General features: G+C 41.5%; 1 protein-coding gene across 1 annotated transcript in view; it reads left to right on the top strand.

Annotated features, from left to right (window-relative positions):
- The first annotated feature begins 1,230 nt into the window (after nt 1-1,230).
- NELL2 (NEL-like 2 (chicken)) overlaps nt 1,231-20,143 on the top strand; it is a 176,118-nt gene continuing 157,205 nt past the window's right edge. Inside the window, exon 1 of the mRNA XM_010006301.1 lies at nt 1,231-1,234. Coding sequence (XP_010004603.1) covers nt 1,231-1,234 — 4 coding nt within the window. The remainder of the gene's footprint in view (nt 1,235-20,143) is intronic.

The following is a 20,143-nucleotide window of genomic DNA, read 5'->3' as shown; positions in this document are numbered from 1 at the left end:
TTTTTTAGAGAAATGTACCTTTTGTAAACCTATCTGCTTAAGAATCTTACTTTTTCTCATTTTTTGTCTTCACCTTTTTTTTTTATTTTTTAATGATGGATTGCTGTACAGCAGGCTGAGCACCATGCAGCTTCAGTCTTTCCTATTTAGAGTAATCTAGGGAGAACATTAGATTTCTAATATTGGGCAGTCTCACTTCCATTCTCCCATTGCTTGAGGGCTTACCTCCTGTCACCTCAAGCTAAATCTTTCTCATTTATTCACATGAACCATCAGCTTTCATGAGACTGCCACAATAAATAAGACCAGCAGGATATAACCCCATATTTATTTCAGTAACAGCTTTCTTCACTGTAACTGTTACACAGAATGACACTAGTGCTCTTCTCTTCACACCCACCAGTGTCTGGGAGAATTACTTGGTTTTTTTTTCTTACAGTGTGAGCTATTTAGTAAAGCTGTAAGAAACAGTTAGGTTAGGCATATACTCCAAATCCATTTAAATTTTGAGGTATTTTTGTTTTTCTTGGCATTATGGTCTGCTGCTATTCTGCTCAGTCCCTCTTGGGGCTCTCTCTCTTTTTTATTTTTTTAAATTATTTTTTAGAGGTTTTTTTAGAGATTTTTTTTTTTTAAATTTGTTTTGTTTTTCACTTTTTTAGTTCTAGGTTTGGCTCCTTTCTAGAGGTCTCTGAGTGGGCCATGTTTGGAAAGACACATGATTGACAGAGCTAGTCTGATGAAGTACTGGGAGATGAAGACTGAAATTTTAAAGCTTACCCAGAAGGTGAAGGTATATGATCCTTCACATGAAGAAGAAGATGAAGATGACGAAGATGATGAAGACAAAGATGAAGAATACGAAGAATACAAAGAATACAAACCCAAAGAATATTAATAATAATAAGAAGAATATGGATAAGGCAAATACGAAGAATACGAATACAAATAAGACGAAGACAAAGAAGAAGAAGGCAAGGATGACTTCTGGGCTCCCCAGATCAAGAGAGACAGGGGTTTACTAGAGAGAGTCCAACAGAGGGCTGCAAGGATGATTAAGGGACTGGAACACCTGTTATGAGGAAAGGCTGAGAGATCCGGGGCTGTTTAGTCTGGAGAAGAGAAGACTGAGAAGAGATCTTATTAATGTATATAAATATCTGAAGGGTGGATGTAAAGAAGGAAGGGTCAATCTCTTTCTAGTCATGCTCTGTGGTAGGACAAGGGGCAATGGGTACAAACTAGAACACAGGAAGTTCCACTTCAATATGAGGAAAAACTTATTCTGTAAGAGGGATGGAGCCCTGGAACAGGCTGTCCAGAGAGGCTGTGCAGTCTCCTTCTCTGGACACTTTCAAAACCCATCTGGATGCAATACTATGAGATCTGCCCTAGATTCTGTGGTGGCCCTGCTCTGGCAGGGGAGTTGAACTCGATGATCTCCAGAGGTCACTTCCAACTCCTAACATTCCATGATTCTGTGATTCTTTGAAGAAGAAGAAGAAGATGACAAAGAAGCAGCAGCAGTTGCACACTGGCTAGTGTCAGAGACCCACAAAACAGCTCAGCTGCATCCTTTGATGTTCATCTCACTTGAGTGCAGGAAACAAGACCTCACCTTTTGGGGTCTTTTTATTAGAAATTACCATTTCTCTGGATGCTGAACTCTGTGTGTACTCTACTAATCTAGAGTTCCTCCTGCACTTAGGTGGCCCAACAGGCTGCTGCTGTCTAGACATGATTTTGTGACTAGCAGCACTGGAAGAAGTGATGTGGCTAGCGTTGCATCTGGCCACCTTTCATTTTCCACCTTTAAAGATACTAAGTCTAAATAGAAAAGGCAGCTACTTAACAGCACATGAGGAAAGGTAGAAATGGGGCAGAAGAGTGTTCTGGGTGAAGCAATAGCAGAGATTTCTAGCATCCCATCTAGTTGGTTTGCTTAAGCCTAGAGCAGTTGCTCTCTGTTTTTTTTAAACCACCCATATGTGGTTTGCTTTCTTCTTGATGAAAGAGACACAGGGCATAGTCAGTCTCCCCATGCTCTCTCTCTCTCCCCTTCTCACTGTACTGGAGCTGCTGTGCTAATTTTCCCAGCATTGATGCTGCCTCTCTCTTGCAGTCAAAAATGGAGCAAGTAGACCAGGGCAGCAAGGTAGTGACAGAGCACAGAAGGAGGAGATAGGAGACACAGTGCAGCTGGCCCAGAATGTGCAAAGACAAACTTACAGTGAGCAAAATGCACCTCTAACTTTTGCCTTTTCCTTATACATCTGGTCAGTGTGTAGTGCTGCATCTTGTTAAAAATGCAGAAATAGGGCTAGAAAAGCATCTGTTGCTGCCTGCCCACACTTCTACATTCAGAGTCAGGGTGTCTCAGTGTTGGGGAGACCCTCTGCCAAGGAAGCTGCCACTAGCTTCATCCAAGCAACAACACTCCCAGTCTATCCCTCTGCCACAAGAGACAAGACATTTTTGGGACTGCTGAACTTTTGGATCTGTCATCTGCTTCCACAGAGCTGTAAGAAAGAGACTACTGCTGGTCAAAACCACAGATGACAGATCAGCACATGACAGAAACGTGCTGAGCAATAAAAAAAAAAAGAAGTTTCTCTCCTAAGACCAGAATGCAATAATGATTCTGGAGAAAGCAAGGTTGTGTAGTAAGCTGTTAAAACATGATATTCTGAATGTTATTGCATTATGGGATAACTCTGAATTGGAGACCTAAACCCCACTTTTCTGAGCTCAGGCATTACAGTAGTTTTGTCTTGGCTATCTTCTGCAAGAGGACTAGAGATCTCCATTGCCACCTACCTCCCCCACAGCATGTGATCCAGAGAGCAGAGTGATCATGTCTCATAGGGTAGTATCTAAAAGCATCTTCAATGTGCTACTGATTTGTTGCAGAACTATCATGAATGCAAGCCAGGAGGAGTTAGGAGGAAGTAGGAGTGGAGGGGAGAGGAAGGAGTGTCATGGAAACATTTCCCCACTGTATTGTTGGCCAGCACTCAGAGATGTGGCTTACTGAACAGTGGGGCAGACCTACAGGATCTGTCAGCAGTGTCTCATGTGACGCAATGTTTGGTGGACAGGGTATTTGCAGTTTTGCTACCACTGCATAGCTACTTGTACTTTGCAATCAGTAAAGTACTTGAGCCTGGTGCTCAAAAACACTTGCAGTAACACTGGATACTCCACTACTGATGAAGACAGATGTAGGATATCTGCAGACAGCAAAATCTGCTATAGGGCTCTTCTGCATTCTATTGGATGATTCTAAGTAATGTATTTTCTGACCTTGAGCTCTACATTTTTTTTAAAGAAGCTTGAGAATCAGTTTCAAATTATTGGCGAGATAGTTGTAATCTCCATTTTCTTCCAACTACATTGCTTCAATTCACCTCTATCCTTTCAGACACCTCCTCTATTAAATGGTCACAGAAGATGAATAACAGTGGTGTGAATTCTTCAAAATTGCATTATATGTTACTCTGCTCCTTATTAATGTTCTATGTTTTATTTACAACAACCTTACGAACAGTAAGATGAGATAGCATCCACATGGTCTCTGTACCCAGCTGAAAAGTCACACAAGTGTATTATTAACATTTGGGGATAGGAAAAGCAATAAAAAACAAGAACAAAGGAGAGAAAGTACCTTTTCAAAATTAGGTCAGAAATTAAAGGGGAACTGTTAGTGCTATGTGTTTGGATGAGCTCTTTCATAGTTGCCAAGTTTTTAAATATCTATTTGTGTAATTAATTTTATTGTCAGAAGTTCACAGGCTTCTCTTGTAACACCTATGTCTTTTCTAACAGATTTTATTCAGATTTATTTCATACACACAAAAATGAGTACTGCAAAATTTGTATTGCCTTTACTGGCTCCAAATACAGTGTATCACAAAGAGTTTTGAGATCAAGGGAAGAAAGGTTTTCTTTCTACTCTGCATTTGCTTTGTAGACTGGACTATTCCATCATTTTTACTACTTGGATAATATGGTCCGTGTTATGTGAAGTATCTTAACACTATGGTAAGCATTCCTTAGATAAGGAGAAAACAGTAGGTGAGTAAACCTTTTTCTACATCACTACATATGCAAAACAAATACTTTAAAGTCTGTGTAATTCTGTTCTGTATAATTTTTCTGGCTGCTTGAAAAGACTTTTAAGTTATGAAATCTTCTTCACCTTATGGTTGCTGGTGGCAATGTAAATGGATATGCACAATTTTAATAGAAGAATTGTAGTCTGCAGGTCCATTCTGTGTGTGGGCTGCCCTTTACTTTTCCACAGTGCACACAGGCATTGAGCTGGCTCCAGTTCCCTCCCTTCATTTAGCACAGCATTACCACCAAGTTCATTGCTCAAAAGCCATGGCTTAGACTCCAAAACTCTTGACTCTGCTTACATTGGGATTTAAAAAAATAAATTTCAGGTATTTCTTCATTTTCTTTCTTTCTTTCAGGTGCATCTGGGTCATAGTTTCAAGCTTTTATCTTTGAACGTAAGTGACAAATGTTTTTCCCTCCTCCTCTCTCCTCTCCTCTCCTCTCCTCTCCTCTCCTCTCCTCTCTCCGCTCCGCTCCGCTCCTCTCCTCTCCTCCCCAACATTCTCTTGCAATTGCTTGCTGCTAGCTGAGGCCTTCAGAAAAACAGCAAACATCCCAAGAGGTAAAGTAAAACATGAATGCTGCCAAGATAGCCATTGAAACTTGTCTGCTTTTTACACTTTTTATGGGGAAACCGCATAATCATAAAGGGCAAGAAAAGGTGTAAGTCATGCAGGGCTTTATGGTGGGAGTAAGAGGTGCATGAACAGAAGCTTTCTGATGAACAGAAGGCACAGAGTAGAAAATAAGTTTCTGTCAGAGCCATCTGTTGTGGATCTCCCCAGGCTCAGCTGTGGATACGGGTGGATATCTCTGTAAGATGATGGAAGAATTATCTGTTGGTAGGAGTTTTTAACTTATATATCTGTACTGAAAAGTTGTACTACAAGTAATGGTAAAGTCCTTCTATTCTTGGATGAGAAAGTCTGCTATAGGGTCATGGTATTAACCAGAGATGATCCTGCTTTAAACTCAGATCCTTACAGTGTTACAGTGGAACTAGTTGTCAAAAATCGTCTTTGATCAGAGATTATACAGCATTTGAAACAGGTCTGTAACTTTGGTTTTGGATTCAGAATGGCAATTTATTGTGTATATGAAATAAAGCTCAGTGGAGTAAGGAGTTCAATAATTTTAATGTGAAGTAGGCTTGCAGTTAATTTAAGTCAGAAGTGTGTGTTATTTAAGAGTTTTCTTGTGTATTGCAGGCACAAGGGGAAAATGGGAGGAAAGGAAACGACCCACTTGGCAAAAATAAGGACCAACAGATTGTTTAAGAGGGAGAAGGAACCTGTTTGTAGTGGAAAAGGAACTGACAACTAGGAGAGCTAGGTCTCAAAGGTCAGAAAATGCAGAGATGAACCAAAATTCTTCAAAATCCTAGCAGAGCTGCACTTCATGAAGAAAATAAAAATAAAAATCAGGAGATACTATAACCTTTGAAATAAAAGCAGAACATGAAGGCAAGAAGTGGAGGAACTGCTGACAGGTGGAAATGAAAGGTTAATCCAGGTATGTCCAAAGAGCAAATTGAATTCCTCTCCCAGGATCTGGGAAGGGGATAAGTGCTGTGATGTGAGTGAGGATGGCAGGGTGACTGAAGCCATCTTGTCCTGAGGCAGAAGCAAAGCGGAGAGCACATTTACACAGCATGTTGCAGTCAGATGTGAAGCAGCTTCGCTGCAGCTCTGGCCTGGCCAGGTGGGAGCCAGCTCTGGAGCAGGCCCTGCCAAGCTGTGTCAGTGCTGGCAGCCAGCTAACTCACTCTGCTGCCAGGGCTTACAGCTGTGGAAAAGCAAATATAGCTCCCATGCAGCCCTACCACCTAGCACTGATTGGAAGCTCGAAAGGTCTCATCCAGTTTCAAGCTGTCTTTAGTAAAACCTTGAAGTAAGACTGACTTCATCGCCTACTCGGAAATGTAGGAAGCTCAGCTCCAGTCTGGGCAAGCAACGAGTGACACTTCCCTGCTCCCAGAATATGAGCTAGGCAGATGGCCTTAAGCAAACAGAGATTTATTGTAGGGTTTAAACATATTGAGAGGGGAAACCTGAGCAATCTGTCACGAGCAGGGCAAACACTTCAAATAATTTACTGGCAATAATCCTGACCACATAATCTTCTCCCTCGCTAAGTGTTGAGTGAGGTGAGAAGTGTTTGTGGGCTGCCAGGCTGGTATGTAAAATGGAGAATGTCCTGGTCGTTGGAAGTGAGGGTCCCAGAGAGCTGATGCTTCCCTGCTCCATAGAAACTAAGGCATATATAGTAAGAACTCCACCAGTCCTAAGCTGTAGGAGTCCTGCACGTGTATCTGAAATGCAACACAGTTGACTCCCCTTGTCCAGCTGAGAAGCCAGTTGATGTGGGAGCTGGTCCCTTTGAGCTGCTCCTGCTATTTTTTTTGGTGGATGAGCGTATCTTTTGCCGTTGCTCACCAGTCCTATTCTCTCTGCTCTCTATGTCCATTCTCAGGCTCCAGTTTTATCCCACTCCTGGCATGGCTTAGCCTTTGTCCCTGCTTTTCCTAAGAACCCTTCCCTCCATGACCCAGAAGTCATTTGTTTTGGAAAAGCTGCAAGGACAACCAGGATCTATATGGAGTCCTTCCAGTACAAGGAGATTTTTCTGAACACTTTCCTTTCATTAAGCATCTCTCAGGGTCTTTGAAAGCAATTGTCCCACTACTATTGAGCCCACATGGTTGTTAAACCTATTAAATATGTAGTGAAAAAAAACCTAACACCAAAAATAGGATTGGATAGGAGTGGATGATGTCCCAAATATTATTTCTCTCTATCCTGAAACTTCACCTGCTCAATAGCTCCTATTTTCACCAGGAGATGCTGGCAGAGTACTTGTCCTCTTCTGGTACTTCTTCACTTGTGTTGAGACAGGGTGTGCCTCACAGGAGCTAATATTTGAGTAAGAGATGACAGGAGATTAATTCTGACATTATAGAGCATAGGAGGCTCCTGTAGAGAGCAATAGTTGCATTCCTTGTGAGGGCAGCCTTGGGCCCAGTTTGGTTTGGTGTTTTCCTTCATGACCTTGCTGCAAGAACTACATGTGCACTTAAAAAATCTGCAGATGACACAAAGCTGGTATGTACAGCTAGTACAGGTCAGAGGAAGACTTGATTATTATGCAAGAAAAATTAGATGACCTTGTGGAACTGCAGAATCGAAACAGCATGAAATTTAATAATCCAAAGTGCAAAATCATGCCCTTGAAGACTAATCACCAGAATTTTTGTGGTAGGAAAAATATCCATGAACCGAAAGAAGGAGGGATGAACGAACTGATTGACCATAGGATGGCCATGAGCCCCTCTTGTGCTATATGGCCATGAAAACAGCTAGTGATGCTTCACAATGTACATGGCAAGAATTTACAGTGGAGATGGGATCGAATTAGCAAGGTAAAAGACATCGGGCTCAGAAGATCATATGCAGTTCTGGTTACCTGTCTTCTAAAGTTACATTGTAGGAGAGGTCAGACAGGGTAACAATGTTTACCATTTCAGTATCCTGTTCCCTTCCTTCCCCTCCCTCCCCACAAGCTTTCATACACTCAAAAGATTGGCTGGTCTCAGTTTATGTTGTCCTTGTTGAGTTAATCCCATCCACTAAGGGATATTCCAGTCACCTGAACAATTCCCCTTTCCACTGATGTCTAACTTCAGTATGGGGAAAGGGGAAATGTTTACCTTCCTTTCATTCATGAGAGGCTGGCTACAGTAAGATGTTAGGGCAAGCAGGTAGATTCTTCTCATAGCCCTGGGAAATCAGCCTGTCACTTGTACCACCTTCACCTGCTCAGGGCTGAACTGCCCCTCAGGGCTGAGCAGGAGCTGATGGAGAAGCCCACAGCATCCACACCGTGGGGCTGAGTACTGGCAACAACAGCTCAGTGCCCCGGTGCTGCTCCGTTCTGTGCTGCTCTCTTGCAGCCCAATTGCTGAGTCATCACTTTGGTGGACTTTGCTGAGCTACTCCACATTTACATTAGCCAAGGGAAAAAAAAAGTCTTGAGCTTGGCATAAGGTTTTCAATGCACCTCTGGCATTTTCTGCCTCTTCCCTCTGTCTTTCATGTTTTTCAGACACGTTTGGGGTGAGAAGGAGGAGAGGAAATGTTTCGGTGCATTGACCATCAGCAGCTTTCAGCAAACCCCCTCCCACCAGCAGTGTAATCTGTGAAAAATACCTTGGAATAAGGACAGACTGTTCATTTTCCTCTGCACAGTCTGGCTTACCCCACGTAAGCAGAGGCTATCTTTAGCACGTCGACAGTCTTTTTTATGAAGAGATATAAAAGCTCCCACAGCAGGAGCCCTCTGGCTCTGAGACTGGGTGAAGGAATGAGGCTACAACAAACTTGCTGGCCACACTGTTCAGAGCCATCTGCTTGCCAAGATTTCTCAGCTCTGAAGAGAGAGGCAGACCCTGCCCTTCTCAGTGGTGTTATGTCACCATATGTATTGAGCACTCCCTAGAGATTAGGAAGGGTTCAGATAAAGTGAGACCCAAACAATTTAAATAGATGAACAGAAGATACTTTGTACTATCTGCTATTTTAAAATAATCCCTCTGGTTGCAAACAAACAGCAAAATGTAGTGGTTCTCCTCCCCCAAATACAAATCAGCAAGGCTCTCCCATGATTTGTTCAGACAAATTAATGAGTATAAGCAGTTTGAGCAGCTTTTTTTTTTTTTTTCTTTCATGGCCATATCTCTGCAGCTGCTTATGCTAAACATAATTTCCTTTCCTGTTGCTAGCTTTGCAACAAGTCCCAAGAGTTATTTGCAGACACCTTAGTTTTATCTGATGTAACAGCTTTGTGTTGTGAACAGTTTAGCCATCTCATTGTATTCCCTCTCTTCTTGGTCATTAATAAACAGATGTGTTCTGAGAAAAGTTGGAATTAATCCTAGCAGTGATTGGCTGGTATAGTCCCTATGGCATCACACTGTTACCACTTTTTCATCCCAATATCTGCCATTCATGCCAATCCTTTGCTCTCTTTTAACCTGTGACAAAGACCTTATCTCCTCCCAGGGTTACTGAGTTTCCTTAAAAGCCTCATGTAAATGATTTTATCAAATGTCTCTGTGAATACACATCCCATGATTGTCTTTTAGTCAATATTTTGCTAACTCTCTGTAACATCGGAACAGGTTAGGAAAGCATAATTTATCCTCATTGATGAGTATATCAATTTATCTCTGTCAATCTCTGCTGACTTCATCCTGGTTTTTTCTCTTTCTCTGTCCTACATATGACCTGTAGGTGTTTCATAACTATTTAAATGATTTTCCCAAATATTTTCCCCATTAATGAATCAAGTTTCTCTAGGTTTCTCTTTGGAGGGTCAGCCTTAAGAGCTATTTTAAAGATTGGTACAGCGTTGGCCATTTTCTAGTTACCCAGCTGAGTGGCTGTTTTAATGATGGATTACATGTCTTTAATGATAAATTATGGTGTGCTGGAATTGTGCTTCATTGTTAGAATTTCCTCAGAATCTCTGATGAATTCCATTTGGTACCATGAATAATTGGAATGTATATTTCTGGAGTTGTTACACCATGGATATTTTAAATATCTTTTATTTATGACACCATCACATGTAACTTCGGAGTAAAGATTCACCCCCAGCCCTTCTTTTCTGACACCCAAATAAATAATTTCACAGAATCTTAGAATCACAGAACATTAGGCATTGGAAGAGATGTCTGGAGATCAACTAGTCCAACCCTCCTGCCAGGGCAAGTTCACCTAGAGCAGGTTGCACAGGGTGCTGTCCAGGTGGGTTTTGAATGTCTGTCTCCAGAGACAGAGACTCCACAGCCACTCTAGGCAGCCTGTTCCAGTGTTTTGCCACTCTCAAAGTAAAGAAGTTCCTCCTCATGTTCAGATGGAACTTCCTATGTTCCAGTTTTTGCCTGTTACCTCTTGTGCTGTTAGTGGGCACCACTGAAAAAAGACTGACCCCAGCCTCCCGACATCCACCCTTTAAGTACTGATAAGATCCCCTCTCAGATTTCTCTTCTCCAGACTAAAAAACTCAAGTCCCTCAGCCTTTCCTCATAAGAGAGATGTTCTAGTCCCCTAATAATCTTTGTAGCCCTTTGCTGCACCTTGTCCATCTATCCCCTGAGCTGGTGTGTCAGCCACTCCCCCCAGTTTGGTGTCATCAGCAAACTTGCTAATGTTATGGTCTGTCCCTTTGTCCAGGTCATTGAGGGATATCTTGAATGGGACTGGACTCAGTACTGACCCCTGGGGAACATCACTTCATATGAAGCTCTAACTAGACTGTGCCACTAATCAAAACCCTCTAAGCTCTATCTTTCAGCCAGTTTTCAATTCAGCCCCCTGTCTATTCATCTAGCCCACATTTCCTAACCTTGCCTCTGAGGACAGTATGGGAGACAATGTTGAAAGCCTTGCTGAAGTCAAGGTAGGCCACATCTACTGCTCTCCCCTCATCTACTCAGCCAGTCATGCCATTGTAGAAGGCTATCAGATTAGTAAGACATAACTTCCCCTTAGTGAATTCATGTTGACTGCTTCTGATAACCATCTTTCCCTCCACATGCTTTGAGATGATACCCAGAATTAGCGGCTCCATCAGCTTTCCAGGGATGGAGGTGAAGCTGACTGGTCTTTAGTTTCTTGGGTTTTCCTTCTTGCCCTTTTTGAAGACTGGAGTGGCATTGGCTTTTCTCCAGTTCTCACGCACCTCTCCTGTTCTCCAGGACCTTTCAAAGATGATGGATTGTGGTCCAGCAATGCCTTCTGCCAGCTCCCTCAGCACTCATGGGTGTATCCCATTGGGACCCATGGACTTGTGGATATCCAGATTACTTAAATGGTCTCTAACTTGATCCTCCTCAACCAAGGGAAAGTCTTCCTTTGTACAGGCTTTCTCTGTTACCTTCAAAGACTCCTGAGGGCTGGCCTAAGCAGTAAAGACTGAAGCAAAGCAGGCACTCAGTAACTCCACCTTCTCTGCATCCCTGCTTCATTCAACAGTGGGCCCACATTTTCTCTAGTTTTCCTTTTGCCTCTGATATGCTTGAAGAAACCCTTCCTATTGACCTTGACATCCTTTGTGAGGTTTAATTCCAACGAGGCACTGTTTTTTCTTGTTTCATCCCTGCATACTCTTACAGTATTCTTGTAATCTTCCCAAATAATAGAATCATAGAATGCCAGGTTGGAAGGGACCTCAAGTATCATCTGGTCGAACCTTTCTAGGTACTATAATAGTTTATGTGAGATGGTTCAGCACCCCGTTAGGTGAGGTGCCTGCACATATCAGGGTGATGAGGACCACGGCCTGTGATTTTGAGGTGACTCTCAGCTGTCTGCAGAAGGCCTCATTGACTTCCCCATCCTGATCAGGTGGTCTACAATAAACACCCACAGTGTCTCTCATTGTAGCCTGTCCCTTAATCCACACCCACATTTGCCTCCACTGCAATCTTTTCTCATTCCCTACTTTTCCCCTTTACACTTAGCAATCTCACAAGCCTATGCTTAATAGTCAGCTTTCCATATGGGGTTTGCTTGCATCACTTACCACTTGTCATTTGTTTGACTGTGTTTGTGTACTTTTTGATCTTCATCTGAGTTGGATCTTGCCTGCCAAATCTTCTGTTTTATTTGCATTCCTTTACCTGGGTATACAGTTCTGAAAGATGTTTTTGAGATCAAGATTAATCCTTTAATTTTACCATTTTATTATCCTGTGCCTTCCCTTGCCTTTCAAGGGAAATATTCAAGTAAATAAGGGTATAGGAATTATTATTGTCTTAATCACTGTACTTGAGATCATGTTTTTTGAATCAAATCCTGTTGCTACTAAGCTAATTAACTCCATTATACATTGTTTCTTCATGTGTATTTATTTGGATCCAAAGGTATATGGTGTGTTTAGAAGCCTGAATTTATTTTTCTAGGATCTAGAATTTGTGCACTAACAGTCAGTTTCTCCTACACAGCCTGTGTCCCCCATCAATGGTTTAGGTGACATACTTCAACTCCTACCTTTATCCTCTTCTAAAAATCTCATCATTGAATGTCTTTTTATATTCCCTTCTAATAAAAGATACCTATTCACAGTTGCATAATTTCTAATCAACTTGTTACTGGTTTCTCCAGCATTGGTAACCCTCCCCTCCTGTATCTCTGAACATTTCTACAAACCTGTGATTTAGCATTTCTGGCTCCTGCATCCTCCTCCCCATCCATGAAGAAACAACTTATGTTATTTTAGATGCCTAATTTATTTTCCAATGTTACAATGTTATTAGAATTCAAAAATGCAAGGACTTCCCAGCTTCTAAAATTGTTTCTTCCATCAGTGGTTAGGCACTGAAGCTATTGACTGCCACCTGTTCCACCAGCAGTCTGACTCCCTTAGCCAAGCAGATATGTTAAAACACAGGACCTCTAGCTTTACAGTAAAACAGTCACAGTAACACTGCAACTGATGTTCATGAGGAACGTCTAGTGCTCAGACTTTTGAAAAACAGACCACATAAATTAGGACTAATCAAGTATTTTATGGTGAAATAATTTTCTGCTAGAAATAACTCAAGAGTTGGGTGCTCACTAGCAACAGAGATAAGCCAGGATGAAGCATCAGTTGCAATCAGAGGAAGAAGGTACTTGAACAAGGTCTTCCTAGTTCTACATGCATTTTTGTTTCTAGAGGGACAAGGAGTAGGATCTAAAATACGTGTTAGAATTGTCTATAGATGTTAATTTTAAAGAAAACATGGCCACACATATCCACAAATATTTACCTTTTTTTTTTTGTTAAAAAAGGAAATAATTTGATCTATTTATTATAATTATCAGTAACAATTTAGCTATATTAATTAATGCAGAATTTTAGTTTTGTGACTTAAAAAGCAACACTAAAATCACACAAATTTTAAAACACATTATGTACACGTACTCTCTGAAATTGCTGATCAGATTGTTGGCTCTAGCTCTATGTAATTGGGATTTATTTTATTACATCTGTAGTGTTAACCCAGTGAAGCATGGTCCAAGGTGCAGCATTCATTTCTTCTGCCTGGTGATGCAAGGCAGGAGGTCTCCCATCAGCTGCAGGAAGGTTTGGTGAGACGAGTGCTGAGCATGTTTAGTCTGTGCCTTGAAGCAGGGTTCAGAAATCCCTAGATATTGCCATGCCAGAGTGCAACACTGTTCAAACTTGCCCCTTTGGGTCCAGGAGCCACCCACCATGTCCCAGCACCACAGCATCTAAGCTAACAAGTCCTTCCAGATCTCCCATCAAAAGAGGCTTGTATGGCTTAGGTGTTTGCACCGAAGTGTAGACAGTCTTATCACTGAGGTTGTTGCCATTCTTCCACATTTTTCACTCAAGGCACTAGAAATCAAAGGATTAAAGAACTGGAGTTTGATGATATGTTAATGCTACTAGACAATGCTATGCTACTTAAAGGCCTTCTTCATTATCTGATAGAACCATTGAAGCTATTCCTGTTTGCCCAACAAATATGTCTTTGGGTATGAAAACTGTACAGATCAAGTTTGAAAAGATGATCATTTGTCAGGCAGTGTAAGAGAGCCTGTGAAACTTTGTCTCCAGGTATTGCAGAAGTAATTAGACTTTATTAGGAACTGTTAAATTTGTACCTTTGAGGTCACAAGCACATTTTAAACTGTTTTTTTCTTCTCTCTACAATGCAAAAGCCAAAATGTGGCTTTGCTCAACTGAAAACTAAATGGATGTATGACAGGTATTAATATTCTGTTCCACTGCGGTCCCAGTCATGACACACCAACAGACTGGATTTCTTTCAGATTGTCTGTGCTGGATTTGGGGAACTTGTTGATATGCTTGTGCACATGAGAAGGAAAGCAGAGCCCAATACAAGTGTCTGCCATGCTTTCCGCATGAGCAGGGTCTGGGGATGGAGTCTGGATCTGGTCCCTAATCCAAAGTTTCCTGGAATCTCTCCACCGACTCTGACCACCACAATAAGCTGTGGATGCCACCCCCTAACATCTGTGTCAAACCTGTAAGAACTGCATGTTCTCTAAAATGGCATCTGCTTTTAATGAAAATAAAGCATGGATAATTCATTGAGCCCCTTATGGTAATTAAAAAATTCTGCTGTCAATTATGGATTTGTTCTGATTAGTTTCTCAGCTACTGGAGTTTGTTTTCCCTTTGTTTTCTAAAGTCTTCTGTCAGAAATTCTCTCTCCACTTTGGCACTTGCAGTTGGAATTGCCATACTATGTTAGGCAGTAAAAGAAGAAAAAAATTCCATGCACCACTTTCAGAGATTCATCCTCCAGCCTCAACTGTGAGCTGCATAGATTTTTAAATCTTTATTACAAGAGTAAAACATACCAGATTAAAGTCTTTCCATGCCAGCTTTGTTATCATAAATATTTGTGATTGATTTGCTGATCCATTTTTAATAGGGGATATTACTTCAGATGGCAAAATTATCAAAACACAGAGCACACTTAGGTCAAGGTAATTTAACTCTAATCTTGCTTAATTGTCATTGCAGCTTGGAGTGACAGAAATGAGATAATTAAATCTTGATCATCAACTATCCTCTTCTTACTTCATATGGTTCCACATGCCAAATACAATGCCAGCACTTGTACCTGACATTTTCTGTGAAAAAGACATCTTTAGGTATCATAATTTGTAAAGGCTGCCAGCAGGGCAGCTATCACTTCTACCTCACATCAAAGGGATGTGCACCTTCTTGGAGGAAGAAAATAAAGCTAGTATAAAAGCCAAGACTCTAGCAAGAAAAGTTAATGTGGGTACCCTGCAACTTCGAAGAATCTAGGTTCAAATGTGGGAAAAAGAGAGCATAGCCTGCACTTCTAGGCTTTCATCCTTGCCCTTAAAGCAAACAAGGATCTTTGAGAAAACTTCTGATAAACACCTTAATCTCTGCCTCTTGTTAATGTGATTGCCTCCACTTGTCTTTCTGCACCCAGAAGAATGTGGATGTAAAAACAGCCTTGTCATTCTACCACTCCTGATGCTGCTTCTCTGCTGCTGACTGCACCAGTCCACTTGCCAAGGCTGCAACCTCAGGCACAAGATGTGAAATATCCTCAAGATGGTATAAAAACCCAGGAAGACATGAAACTTTAAGAGACATGAATTGATTCTTTAAATAGCTATAGCCTTTGTTTTACTGCTCTGTTTTTTCATGGTAGGTAATTTTTGCAGTTACAAGTGGGGCAATATAAAAACTGCATGAAACATTAATAACTGTAACTAAAATGGGTGATGTCTCTTTAGCTGATGAGTGTTTGAGAGGAATGCCTTTGATGCCAAGGCATTTTAATTGCACTGCTACTGTCATGGTGGGGTGTATAGCTTAGTCATTTTGACAAGCTCTGCTGGGTCTTAGCCAAGTGCTGTATTTAAATCCCAAGTTCTTCAAGGCTTTCCTGGTCAGAAAGGCATTTCTGAGATGGGAAACCTGTAGCGTGCAGGAGGCTAATACAGATATCAGTGCTCACCTAGGGGAGGCTGCTAGACTGACAAATTGCAGAGACTATGAGCAAAGGAGTGGGTGTGCATGCACATTTGTGCATGAAAAGTGAGGAGAGAGAGAGAGCACCTGTGCAAAGGAAAGCTGCTAGAAACCTGCAGGGAATCAGGAATAGAAGACTATGTTAGGGCGGAGCTGTGAGGAGGCTGATTAAGCAGCAAAAGTAAATGTCCTGCTTTACAGAAATAAATAGACTTGTGCACGTGTTGGAGGGAGGGTGCAACAGAAGTTCCCAGATCTGGTCAGACATCTGGCAAGAATAAGCTATTGAATAAACACCCAAGGTTTATTCAGGAACAGCATCTGAGCTTTGCCTCTTGCTGTTGAAGCCATCATTTAGAAAACAAGTGAAAATGAGTTTGGTGGTCTCACCTTATTCCCACATGGCATTTTACACATCACACAACAACTGTGTGGTCTTTACACACAACTGTTTTTGTAGAAGGAATGTCTGGATCATAATGATATAATGGTGGAGACAGAAATCCACATTGAAGGGTATTAACAGAAACTGCTGCAGAGTAATTTGCTTACATTTTCCCTGACTGTAACTAATAAAAGCCCTCATCCCCAGCAGTATAAAAATTACTCAAATTAAAAAGCTGCTTCTCTGTGACAACAGACTATTCTCCTTGTTCCACTTCAAAAAGTATTAATTATGGAACATTATGTTTTACAAATATTTTTCTGTATAAATGCTGCATTAAAGCACTATAATGTTGAGTAAAGAACTATTTGTGTTTTACAATGTAAGGAAGACTGTTTTCTGGACTCTCAGAAAAGAAGTTGCATCAGTGTTTTCTAAGTAGGTTAGTGACAATACCTTATGTATTTCTTAAATGCACATGGACTCTCCAGGTTCCATCATAGGAATACATGGGTAAAACTACTGTGAATAAAATATTAATGTTTTTCTTTAAAAATAAATAGACCCATAAAATCTGCAGTTAGAGAGGTAATGTTTTCTCCATGCAGGACTGTCATCTGGATGCTTTAAGAGCTTTACTCAATTCAGTATATTAGAATATAATTAACAGAAGCATAATTAATATGAGATTCCCTTTGCAATGAAATAATTCATGAAGTTCGGGCTTGTAACACAGCCCTTAACTCCTCATTTGGCATGAAAATTGTTGTTAGTATTAGTCATTATTCAGAGTAACTTATTTCTTAGGATCTAGTAGGAGTTTTGATGAGAGGGAGGTGTGTCAATATTGTGATATCTATTTAATAAAAAAACTCATTAAAATTGAAAGACTGATGACCAAAAGACTGTTTATAAGTCAGTTGTATTACAGAGCATCAAAGTTGTGTTACACACAGTGCTCTCCCCAGTGTGACTAATGAATGGAGAGTTGACCTTCCTCACCTCAGGCAGGGTCATCACCAGCAGGGCCATTTCCCCTTCCAGGAGATTTGGTGGCTGAGTTCAAGGTCAGCTCCTCAGAAAGCCTTTTCATTTGGAAGTTGCTATGGAATCACAGGATGTCATTTCATACTAGAGGTTTTGTAAAGAGAAGGTTGCTTCACTGTAGATGTGGTAATGCCCATGAGCAGGTAGTATTCTATAGTAAGTCATACTCAGAGCAAAAGATGAGCCTTTTCTCCTACAGGTATTTCCTTGAGCAATCCTACTTCTGATGTTTGTAGAGATCAGAACTATTTTAGCTCACAAAATCCCCCAAAAACCCCAAACAAAAAAACCCCATAAAACTCTGAGACATCTAGACTCTGCAGAGCTTTGGCACTTGCTGAGAGCCTTAAAGGTTAATATTTGGAATGAGATGCTCTAGGCAGAGATCTTGATTAACATAAAAAGCACTGGAATATTGTGCTTTCACCAATACGTGGTTTGTATACATTGTACCACTTCCTTAGGTCTGTCACCCTTTGTCATGTGTGGAGTAGGTCATGATGAACCTTCAATGCGAGGTGTGTGTAGATCTCTTGGCTACAAGACATGGTTTCCATCAAAGGGAAGAGGATTACAGCCAGCTGAAGGCATTAAAAAAAATTTCTTTTAGTTTTGTGTATAATATCCAGATTGGAGTAAGGACATGCCCAGAGACTGTGAAACTGTGTGTTTGTACAGTGATCAGAAAGTGATTCCATGGGTAGAAGTAGCTATTAGGTTAGCCAACCATTGGGAAGATCTAACAATAAATATTGTATTCATAGTATTTGTAGAAGTTCTCATTTTGCTGTTCACTTTTTGTTTAGCTGAAAGACGTCACTAATTGACATGTCACATAGCAGAAACCCAGCTCTGTGTAATGTGTATAATAATGCCTGTCCTGGGCTCTACATGGATAAGAGGGAATAGATAAAGAGGCTGAATGGTGTTTTGAGTGATTTTTCATGTATGTGACATGAAGATAAATGGCCACCCCCCTGGAGATCTACTGAGGGAGAAATGGATTATCAAAGGGTGGACTTCACCTGATTTACACACTTACTCCCCTTTGGCAGCCCCAGTTAATGTGAATTTTTGGGGGCTGCTGGCAGATGCAAAGAATTCAAGACAGATGTTTGCCTCTTTTGGTTTGCTCATTTGCGTGCCTGACTCAACTGGCTGTGGGGCTCATTATGCATCATTATTGCTCTAGATTTTGAACCTATTTCTTCTCAAATTAATTGCTTCTGGTTCAGTTATCTGTAACCAATGTGATTGGAATAGCATTAAAGCAATCACTGATGTGTGGCTGTTGTCCATTATCTCCCCCAAGGAAACACATTATCTGCTAGACTGCTCTGGTAGCCAGTAGATTTCATGAGTTAGGAAGCAGAGTTCCAAGCCACTGATAGGCTGGAGGTAAAGCTTTGGTCCAGAAGAGGTGCTTGGTTGATGAGGATGAGGTGGGATGTCACTATATCCTTTGCCTATGCAAGGTATAACACCATGGAAACTGTGTGACCAGTTACACAGCTGGTACAAGCAACAGGACACTTTTTATTTGTTTGTTTTCAGACAAGTTGCAATAGGAAGTGGCTGTATAAGCACCTCTCATGGGGCTGTATTTGCTGCACCACCTGGAGAAGAAGCCTGTAGGTCTTCCAAGGATAACATGGGTAGTGGGGCCTGCCAGACCTGCCTTCTAATGCCCATCTAGTGGATTTGGATTGGGAGATGGTTTCAATTTTCCTGTTTTTATCTTTCTTTCTTTCTTTCTTTCTTTCTTTCTTCTTTCTTTCTTTCTTTCTTTCTTCTTTCTTTCTTCTTTCTTTCTTTCTTTCTTTCTTCCTTTCTTCCTTTCTTCCTTTCTTTCTTTCTTTCTTTCTTTCTTTCTTTCTTTCTTTCTTTCTTTCTTTCTTTCTTTCTTTCTTTCTTTCTTTCTTTCTTTCTTTCTTTCTTTCTTTCTTTCTTTCTTTCTTTCTTTCTTCCTTCCTTCCTTACTTCCTTCCTTCCTTCCTTCCTTCCTTCCTTCCTTCCTTCCTTCCCTTCCTTCCCTTCCTTCCCTTCCTTTCCTTCCTTTCCTTCCTTTCCTTCCTTTCCTTCCTTTCCTTCCTTTCCTTCCTTTCCTTCCTTCCTTTCCTTCCTTCCTTTCCTTTCTTTCCTTTCTTTCCTTTCTTTCCTTTCTTTCCTTTCTTCATATGTTACCTAGTATGTCAGCTGGCTAATCTGACCTGGCAAGGACATTTACCATTGACTCGTATGGTCATCTTAGAAAAAAAAGAGGGTGGAAAAAAAAAAAAAAATCCTCCTCCTTTTAGCCTTTGGAATTATTATTGGGAAAGATTTGTAAAGGTTACGTGTAAAATTGTTATTATTTATAAAGATCATAGAGGATGAATTTGAGAAAGATCAATAAAGACCACTGGAATCAGCAGCTGACATCAGGGTCTCACTGACAAGCACATCAAACTAGAAAAATAAATAAATTAGTGAATACTTTATTCTGCAGAATTTGACAAACCGGCAACAAGACATTTCTGCCTTGCACATTGGGAGCCTGCAAAAGGGAAGAATAAACCTGTTCTTAGCCCCCTTTTTAGGCACAGGACTCGCAAGGCACAGCAATGTCACTACCCGGGGTGGAGAAGGGCTTGTTCAGGAACGCAGGGCAGCACCGCTCTGTAAAATCCTGCTTCACGCCAGGGCAAACGGGAACCTGTGCCGGGCAGCGCCCAGTGCCGGGCAGCGCCCAGCGCCAGCGGCTGCGTCTCCACACACTTCCACCTTAGTCAACTCCTAGGAACGTCCTGATTTCTTCGGCCCCCAATTATTTTCATTTTGCTCAAAGACCAGGCTGAGGTTCGGCCCCAGCCCGGACGGCGTTACCTCGGCACGGGGTCTCGCCGGTGCCTCCAACACGCCGGGACGCCCGCGGAGCGCGGAGCCCCCCGGGCGGGGCGGGCCGGGCACCCCGGGGCTCACGGAGCGCGCTGCCCCAGCCCTCCCGCACGGAAGCTCCTCGGCGGCTCCCCTCAAACTTCCCGGCCCGGATCCCCG

This window comes from Chaetura pelagica, unplaced genomic scaffold, assembly GCF_000747805.2.
Source record: "Chaetura pelagica isolate M959 unplaced genomic scaffold, ChaPel_1.0 scaffold108, whole genome shotgun sequence".
Classification (NCBI taxonomy): domain Eukaryota; kingdom Metazoa; phylum Chordata; class Aves; order Apodiformes; family Apodidae; genus Chaetura; species Chaetura pelagica.
The sequence above is the reverse complement of the archived record's forward strand: the minus strand, read 5'-3'. Positions and strand labels throughout refer to the sequence as shown.